Raw genomic sequence first — 9872 nt, 5'->3', positions numbered from 1 at the left:
GGTACCCTATAATAGTAGGTCAACATGTCTCTCTCTTCTTTTAATTAGAGACAAAAACTTAAAAAAGGATTTTATAGGCCTTTTATATTTAGAAATATTCTAAACTAAAGCAAACTTAATCGTTCAAAATGTGCTAAAGTCATTAATGTCCCCTTGCTTTTGATAAAGTCAAACCGGTTGTACTCTAAAATAAATTCGTTGTATACCCTCACCATGTAGTGATTCGTACATTATCCTCAGTGATTCACAGCCACATGCCGTCTAAATAAATCAGCAGATTTTGTTTGTCTTAACAAAGCCCCAACAAAAGCTGCTACAGGTGAAAAATACAAAGGAATTACACCAACTTCGGTGGTTAGCTACCTTTTACCCCTCTTACCCAACCATTAACCACAACCGCCCCCCGCCTAAAAGCCTTACAGAGAGGCTTATAATAAAATTTACATAAACTACAGCTAAGATGAGGGAAACACATGTGGGTTGACTGCGACAAGCAAAATGGCACCGCCACAAACATAGCTAAAATTTCTGAGTTCTAAGCAAAGCAAAAAAGAGACCCTTTACGCAAAATTCAAATCCTTTTATTGAGAAACGGAGCCGCCCAAGGTTTTTGTAACAATATTCCAAATTAGTATTCACAAACATAGGCCGGTCTCAGATAAGGCATCCAAAGAGGATAAACTGAGGAAAAATATTCAAATTTGCATTTAAATATCATATGCAAACACTCACACATTCAAATGCTCTCAGGCCATTCAATACTTGGATTCACTTACACACTAGGTAACTAATATGACACATGAAGAAGATTTTAACACAAATCTGCTCACAAAGGCTAGGTAGGTAGTTCGCTGTGTGAACCGAAAAGAAAATTTTTGAAATTTCGGTGGTTAAGTTTTAAATGAAGTGTGCAAAAAAACAAAAAATGGATGGACTAGGGATGGAGTAGGAAATAAAGTAGATATGGGGTAGAAACTGTGTAGAGTAGAAACGTGGGGGAAACGAAGTAGTTGCGGAGTAAAAACAATGTAGGATATGTGTGAGTACGAAAAAAAAACAATAGCCCGATAAATGAAGAACCAAGGGGCGCGGACATTATCGGCACAGAGTAGCAAGAATATATGGACTGGGGACGAAATAGATGCAGACTACGAAAGGGAGTGGGAAACAAAGTAGGAAGGAAGTAAGGAATGGAGTAGGAAGCTGAGTATAGGTAGAAAGATTGAAGGAGGAGAACAGAAAACGAAAACGGGAACGGCGTAGAAAGTGGAATAGAGAAGGAAGTATAGAAGAAGTGGCAAATCAAATGTGGAACGCAGTGGGGAACGGCGTAGGGCTCCACTCCTACTCTACTCCTAGTGAGTGGAGTAGAGAAGGATGTAAGGATGGGAGTATGAAGGTATAGAAATTTGAGTAAGAAACGAAGTAGAAGACGGAATCGGGAACACCGTAGAGAGTGGAGTGGAGAAGGGAGTAAAGAAGGGTGTGCTGAATGAAATGGGGAAAACAGTGGGGAACGTCCTAGGGAGTGGAGTAGAGATAGGAGGAGAGAAGGGTGTAGATATGGGAATATGAAACGGAGTAGGGAACGGAGTATGAATAAAGGGAGTAGGGAACGAAAGTAGAAAGGGAGTAAAAACGGAGTAGAAGACGGAATCGGGAAAGGCGTAGAATCGAGAAAGACGTAGTGGAATAGAAAAGGGAGTATTGAAGAAGTGCAAACCATATGTGGAACGAAGTAGGGAGTGGAGTAGAGAAGGGTGTAAGAATGGGAGTATAGAAATTGGAGTAGGAAACGGAGTATGGATAGAAAGAATGAAGGGGGAAGGCAACGGGAAGTTGAAGGGAGTAGAAATCGAAGTAGAAGGCGGAATCGGGAACGCCGTAGGGAGTGGGGTAGAGAAGGCTTTAGGGAACGGAATATGGAAGCATGGGAATAGGAGTAGAAAACGGAGTATTTATCAGAAGAATTGTGGGAGAAGGGAACGGAAGCAGGAAGGAAGTAGAAAATGGAGTAGGACACGCAATCTGGAACGGCGCAGCGAGTGGGGTAGAGAAGAGAGTGCTGAATAGTAGTATACAGAGTAGGAAAGGGAGTAAATTAGGAAATAGGGAACAGAGTAAAAATTGTAGTAGGAAACGGAAAATGGATCAGAAGAATGAAGCGAGGGCACTAAAGAAGGAAGCATAGAAAAAGGGTCGAACGAAATGGGGAACGATGTAGGGAGTGGAATAGAGAAGTATGTAGGGATGGGAATATGGAAGTATGGGAATTGGAGAAGGAAACGGAGTATTGATCGGAAGGATTAAGGGAGAAGCGAACAAAAGTAGGAATGAAGTAAAAAACGTAGTAGAACACTGGAACAACGTAGCGAGTGGAGTAGAGAAGGGAGTTGGTAACAGAGTTAGTAACAGAGTTGGTAGCAGAGTTGGTAACAGAGTTGGTAACGGAGTCGGTAACAGAGTTGGTAACAGAGTTGGTAACAGATTTGGTAACAGAGCTGGTAACAGAGTTGGTAACAGAGTAGGGAAGTGATTACTCACAAAGTAAAAATTGTAGTTAGAAAAGGGATTATTGATCAGAAGAATGAAGGGAGTAGGAACCGAGTAGAAAACGGAGCAAAAGACGGAATCGGGAACGTCAAAAGTAGTGGTGTAGAGTAAGGTTAAGGGTGATGGGATGGGAAAAGATGCAGGAAACGATGTGAGGAGTGGAATTGCGAGGGGAATACAGAGGCTGTAGGAGGAGGATTGGATAATGGAATTGGGAATTGAAAGAAGAATGAAGGGGGGAACGAAGTGGGGAAAGTAGTGAGGAACGCAGTGAGGAGGAACGCAGTGAGGAGGAACGCCGTGAGGAGGAACGCCGTGAGGAGGAACGCCGTGAGGAGGAACGCAGTGAGGAGGAACGCAGTGAGGAGGAACGCAGTGAGGAGGAACGCAGTGAGGAGGAACGCAGTGAGGAGGAACGCAGTGAGGAGGAACGCAGTGAGGAGGAACGCAGTGAGGAGGAACGCAGTGAGGAGGAACGCAGTGAGGAGGAACGCAGTGAGGAGGAACGCAGTGAGGAGGAACGCAGTGAGGAGGAACGCAGTGAGGAGGAACGCAGTGAGGAGGAACGCAGTGAGGAGGAACGCAGTGAGGAGGAACGCAGTGAGGAGGAACGCAGTGAGGAGGAACGCAATGAGGAGGAACGCAGTGAGGAGGAACGCAGTGAGGAGGAACGCAGTGAGGAGGAACGCAGTGAGGAGGAACGCAGTGAGGAGGAACGCAGTGAGGAGGAACGCAGTGAGGAGGAACGCAGTGAGGAGGAACGCAGTGAGGAGGAACGCAGTGAGGAGGAACGCAGTGAGGAGGAACGCAGTGAGGAGGAACGCAGTGAGGAGGAACGCAGTGAGGAGGAACGCAGTGAGGAGGAACGCAGTGAGGAGGAACGCAGTGAGGAGGAACGCAGTGAGGAGGAACGCAGTGAGGAGGAACGCAGTGAGGAGGAACGCAGTGAGGAGGAACGCATTGAGGAGGAACGCAGTGAGGAGGAACGCAGTGAGGAGGAACGCAGTGCGGAGGAACGCAGTGAGGAGGAACGCAGTGAGGAGGAACGCAGTGAGGAGGAACGCAGTGAGGAGGAACGCAGTGAGGAGGAACGCAGTGAGGAGGAACGCAGTGAGGAACGCAGTGTATATTGTCCCAGTGTATATTTCCCATATTATCCCGATCGGTCCACAACTTAAAACAACTCCCTTTTTCAAATTAAGCGAAATCGGGGACTTAAGACCCTAAAGCGTCAGATCGTGCTATATGGGAGCTATAAGCAAATATGACCCGATAAAGACCATAATAGGGCCGCGCGCCGGGGGCCCTAGTACAACTTACTGCTTCAAATATCAGCGTAATGCGACGAAATATTCAGTTTTTATGGGCATAAGACCCTAAATCAGCAGATCGGGCTATAGGGAAGCTTTATCCAAATATGGTCCGATATGGCCCATTTACGAACTTATGGAAATAATATGGGTCTGTGCCAAATTTCAGCTCAATATTTAAATTTTGGAAGGCAGTAGCGTGATTACAAAAGGCGGACACACACGGTCATCGCTAAATCTTAGAATTTTACGATGATCAAGAATATATACTTTGTAGGGTCGGAAACGGATACCTCGATGTGTTGCAAATGAATATACCCCCTATTCTATGGTGGTGGGTATAAAAATATTTTCCGTGAACTGCCAAATGGGGTCCAAGCAAGATTTCCCTAAAAATGCAAACTATATGAAATACTCAAGATATATGTTATAATACCCACCACCTTAGGAAGGGGGTATACTAATTTAGTCATACTATTTGTAACACCTCGAAATATTCGTCTAAGACCTCGTAGTGGATATATATTCTTGGTCGTCTCGGCGCTCTGAGTCGATATAGCCATGTCCGTCCGTCCGTCCGTCTGTCGAAATCACGATAGCGGTCGAACGTGTAAAGCTAGCCGCTTGAAATTTTACACAGATACTTAATATTGATGTAGGTCATTGGGGATTGCAAATGGGCCATATCGGATCAGATTTGGATATAGCTCCCATATAAACAGATCTCGCGATTTGAATTTTTGAGCCCCTGGAAGACGCAATTTTTGTCCGATTTGGCTGAAATTTAGCATGCGGTGTTCTGTTATGACGTCCTACAACTAAGCCAAGTCCGGTCCACATCGGTCTATAACCAGATAATGCTCCCATATAAACCGATCCCCCGATTTGACTTCTTGAGCCCCTGGAAGCCGCAATTTTTGTTCGATATGGCAGAAATTTTACATGCGGTGTTCTGTTATGACGTCCAATAACTGTGCCAAGTACGGTCCAAATCGGTCTATAACATGATATAGCTCCCATATAAACCGATCTCCCGATTTGACTTCATGAGCCCAAACAAGCCGAAATTTTTGTCCCAATCCATGGTGGTGGGTTCTCAAGATTCGGCCCGACCGAACTTAGCACGCTTTTACATGTTTTCATCTAACCTATTTCTAATTTCCTCTTCAAATAAATTGAAAAAAAAATATGTTTTCCGTGAACTGAACTGTAAATACCAAACAAGATTTGCTAGAAATGCATAGCATGCTAAAAGTACAAACCTTCATATTACAATAAATGAAAAACTCGAAATATTTCATTTTGCCTATCTTGCTATCTACAGCATTGCAAGAAAACCATGATGGTCTATTGTGGTTTTTTTGGGCTGCCTGCCCATATAGCTAATATAAAACAGGGGAAATTTTTCATTTACATTAACTATGGTCGGTCGGCTTTATAATCTGTTTATTACAAACCCTGGGAAACCGCAAGGGCAGCTCTAAAACCACTGCATTTATGGCAAAATGATTTCTACCCTTCTCTCTTTTGCCTGTGGCGAAGAGGGGGCAGCCTTTTCAATATATCCATGCATAATTTTCAATATTTTGCTGCACAAAATGCAGCTCATAAATGAGATTTTATAAATTTAATATACATATACAAATATATTAAACATTTTCTATTTTAATTGATAATTTATTTAGCATTGTGTTTTTTTTTTTGGTTTTAAGTTCCAACTAAAACTCATTACAAACTCAATGGGCCGTAAATATTGTCTACACGAGTGGTAGAACGCACGAGTGTGTGATGTTTATGTGCAACTGTATGCCAAGTGAGGTTAATTGAGAGAGTAGGCAATAGCAAATACTCTTAATTTATATTTATTGCAATATTTTCAAATATGTTATCCTAAATTCTTCTTCTTATAGACAATTGAGCTTAATGCTGTCATTGTTGTTGTTGCTGCAATGCTATTGAAATATTTGTAAATATTAAATAATAATTATGGTGAGTTTTTTTAGTATGTTCATATGGTATAAGTGGCAGCTTTATTAGAAGAGTTTAAGTTTCAATGTGTATATGCAGAATGCTGTTTACTGGGGCTGTAAACAGAATTCTGTTTATACCCTACACCACCATTGTGGTTGCAAGTATTATAACTTTGTGTATTTGTTTGCAACGCTAAGTTGGAGCTAGACCCATCGATAAGTATGCCGATTGGCTTAGAATCTCTTCCTGATTCGATTTAGCTATGGCCGTCTGTCTGTCCATGTATTCTTGTTATAAAAGTACAGGTCGCATTTGTTTCCCGATTTTCATAAAATTTTGCACAAGTCACTTTTTTGGTCCAAAGACGAACGCTATTGATTTTGAAAAACCGATGTCCCGATTATAATTCTTGAGACTCTAGAGAACGTAATTCTTATCCAATATGCCACAATGACTTTTTCTATAACCTCTAATATTTTGGTTTTTTTTTCTCTATTAGTTTCAAATTTCGTTTCTCACTCGTTTCACACTTCGTCACTCCGATTCCTGCAAACTTCCTCACTTCGTTCCATACTTCGTTCCACACTTCGTTCCACACTTCGTTCCACACTTCGTTCCACACTTCGTTCCACACTTCGTTTCACACTTCGTTCCACACTTCCAGACGAACGCTATTGATTTGGAAAAACCGATGTCCCGATTATAATTCTTGGGACTCTAGAGAACGTAATTCTTATCCAATATGCCACAATGACTTTTTCTATAACCTCTGATATTTCGGATTTTTTTTCTCTGTTAGTTTCAAATTTCGTTTCTCACTCGTTTCACACTTCGTTCAACACTTCGTTCCACACTTCGTTCCACACTTCGTCACTCCGATTCCTGCACACTTCCTCACTCCGTTCCATACTTCCTTCCACACTTCGTTCCACACTTCGTTCCACACTTCGTTCCACACTTCGATCCACACTTCGTTCCACACTTCGTTTCACACTTCGTTCCACACTTCGTTCCACATTTCGTTTCACACTTCGTTCCACACTTCTTTGTTCATTTCCTTCCCCACTTCGTTCCCTATTCCTCTCTCCAAACCCCTTTTCCTCTAACTCACTTCGTTCCACACTTTGTTCCTCGCTTCATTCCTCGCTTTGTTCCTCGCTTCATTCCTCGCTCTCCAATCCTTCTCCTACAGCCTCTCTACTCCTCTCGCAATTCCACTCCTCATGTCGTTCCCTGCATCGTTTCCCATTCTAACACCCTTACTCTTACTCTACACCATTCCCTACGAAGTTCCTGATTCCGTCTTTGATCCTCACTTCGTTCCTCACTTCATTCCTCATATCGTTTCTCACTTCGTCCTCTACTCTGTTCACACTTCGTTTCACACTTCGTTCCACACTTCGTTCCACACTTTCTTTCTCAATTCGTTCCACACTTCGTTGCACACTTCATTCCACACTTCTTTGTTCATTTCCTTCCCCACTTCGTTCCCTATTCCTCTCTCCAAACCCCTTTTCCGCTAACTCACTTCGTTCCACCCTTTGTTCCTCGCTTCATTCCTCGCTTTGTTCCTCGCTTCATTCCTCGCTCTCCAATCCTTCTCCTACAGCCTCTCTACTCCCCTCGCAATTCCACTCCTCATGTCGTTCCCTGCATCGTTTCCCATCCTAACACCCTTACTCTTACTCTACACCATTCCCTACGAAGTTCCTGATTCCGTCTTTGATCCTCACTTCGTTCCTCACTTCATTCCTCACATCGTTTCTCACTTCGTCCTCTACTTTGTTCCCCACTGCGTTCCTCACCGCGTTCCTCATTCCCTGATATAGCTCTCATATAAACCCATCTCTCGATTTTACTTCTTGAGCTTCTAGAGGGCGTAATTCTTATCCGATTTGGTTGAAATTTTGCACAATGGTATCTACTATGGTCTACAACATCCAAGCCTACTATGACCCGAATTGGTTCATAAGCTGACATAGTTCCAATAGCATAGCAATTCATAATCCTTTTCTATAAAATTTATATTTTGGCAGCATTTTTAGCAAAATAGAAAACTTTCAATATTTGTATGAAAATCAAATCCAAGCAGACTGGCTATATTTTTATTGAAATTTTCTATAGAAATATGAAATTCAAAATTTGCATAAAATCTTATATTTTGTAAAAGTATTATTTCGTGTTTAAGGAAAATCTAAATTAGCCTTTACACTAATTTTCCTGGTTTTTAATCAGCTCAAAGGCCTCTAAGTAAATGAATTTCTCTCGCCATTATTTAGGCCGTAACTGATAACAGAAGTGAACACAACAATCATCATTAAGAAAGGGGACCGTAGATTTTCATTCCAGATAATACTCTGCTGGCCTAGCTAATCATATGAAAAAAAAAACAAAATCCAAGGGAGACAATTAATTTTTTCTTCAAATCTGCCTTAGGCTTAGGGTGAACTTTTCTCTTAAAATAAGAAGACAATGTTAAATTGTGTGCTATTTTTTGTTTTTCTTTTTTTATACTCTAGCCTTTGTAATAATTTTTCTATTTTAATTTAAGATGTGTATTATCATCTTAAGATCCTTTGCTGGCGAAGACATTTGGCGAGAACTCTTCCCATTTTATTTTTCATTGCTATAAGGCAAAATACAAATCTCTGTGAACCATGTAATGGTTTTTCTTTGGTATTAGCCTAAGCAGCTACTCCTTCATTAATGGCCATATTTGGTTGGTATTGTTCTAGGGGGGTGGATTGCTAATTAATTTCGCTTCAAGGTTAGAATGACAAAGTGCCACCGCCAAAACATAAGAAAATATGCCAAAAATAAAAATAAAACATAATTATGAAATGTGTACATCAAAACAATTAATTAATTGTTTCAAGCACCAACAACACATTTCACTTTAAACCCAGCTAACAGGCAATGGAAAACGTCACCATCATCACTCGACAACCACAACAAAGGCAGACAGCAATATGGCAAGCTAAGCATTTCACGTGTCTTGTCGTCTTTGTCGTTGTCGTTGTCGTCATCGTTATTGCTTTTATTGTCTTGCTTGGCACATTTTAAATTTAAATGCAAATGAACATAGCGACTGAGATTGAAATTTTATATTTCATTTATAAAAGTCTAAAAGAATCCACCATCCAAAAAGAATCTGTGGCATAAATCATAAACTTTTAATTAATCATCATCTTCAAGCAAGCCTAAAGGGATTTGTGAAAGGTTTTCATATTAACGATTATTTTAAGGCATAGGCCTCCTATTTGTTAAAGGCAAATAATAAAAATACCCAAAATGCTTCCTATTTAACGCAATGGGGGCATTTTTAAATCAACAAAGACTTTTGGGTAGAAAATTACAAAAAAAAAACTCTTCTAAAGACAATTTTATCTTAACCTATGATTAAAAAAAGAGCACTTGGGGCCCCTGCACAAGTGCAGTGAAAACTGTACGGACTTGCTTGCAAGCATAGCTTAAAGTTGCTAAGCCCCATTCACTCTAAACTAGTTGATCGAAATAACTTCTAAAGTTCGTCTTGTACAGCTTTCACTATAAGTGTAATAGACCTTTGTTGTCAAAAAAAGACTTCAAACACTGCACGTGTATGGGGACCCTAAGATCTCTGCTGTCAACACAACAATGTTTTAGCATAGCATAATGCTAATGAGTAAAACAGAGAGATTAAAGAGTTAAGACACCAATTGTATGAACAACACTCTCGCTCATTACGAAGAGATAGATACATAGATATCGGAAGCTCTCTCTCTCTCACACACACACACTTATACGAGAAAACAAATGCATACGTACAATGACCACAATGAAGAGAGAATATATCGGAATCTCTCTCTCTCACACTCTCTTGTTAGGAAACAACTACATATGCTAAGACTACACAACTTACAACAACTAAAATGAGGAGAGAATATATCTCATATATAACCCATGCATACATGCACAACTAGCTAATCTTACTAAAATAACCTTCAAACTAAAATTAATCCATTTTCCTTAGATGTCCCAACTTTTATTGTAACCTTT

At 40.9% G+C, this 9872-nt stretch overlaps 1 protein-coding gene across 1 annotated transcript; it reads left to right on the top strand.

Moving 5' to 3' along the window:
* Positions 1-792: 792 nt before the first annotated feature.
* Positions 793-8815, top strand: LOC131997664 (cilia- and flagella-associated protein 251-like). The gene is made up of 4 exons (XM_059368878.1): positions 793-839; positions 2390-2524; positions 2789-3692; positions 8741-8815. Exons 1-4 carry the CDS (start codon positions 793-795, stop codon positions 8813-8815), a joined length of 1161 nt encoding a protein of 386 aa, XP_059224861.1.
* The last annotated feature ends 1057 nt before the right edge of the window (positions 8816-9872 follow it).

The sequence above is a fragment of the Stomoxys calcitrans genome, chromosome 5 (assembly GCF_963082655.1).
Source record: "Stomoxys calcitrans chromosome 5, idStoCalc2.1, whole genome shotgun sequence".
NCBI lineage: Eukaryota > Metazoa > Arthropoda > Insecta > Diptera > Muscidae > Stomoxys > Stomoxys calcitrans.
Note: the sequence above shows the minus strand (reverse complement) of the source record. Positions and strands in the feature narration are given on the sequence as shown.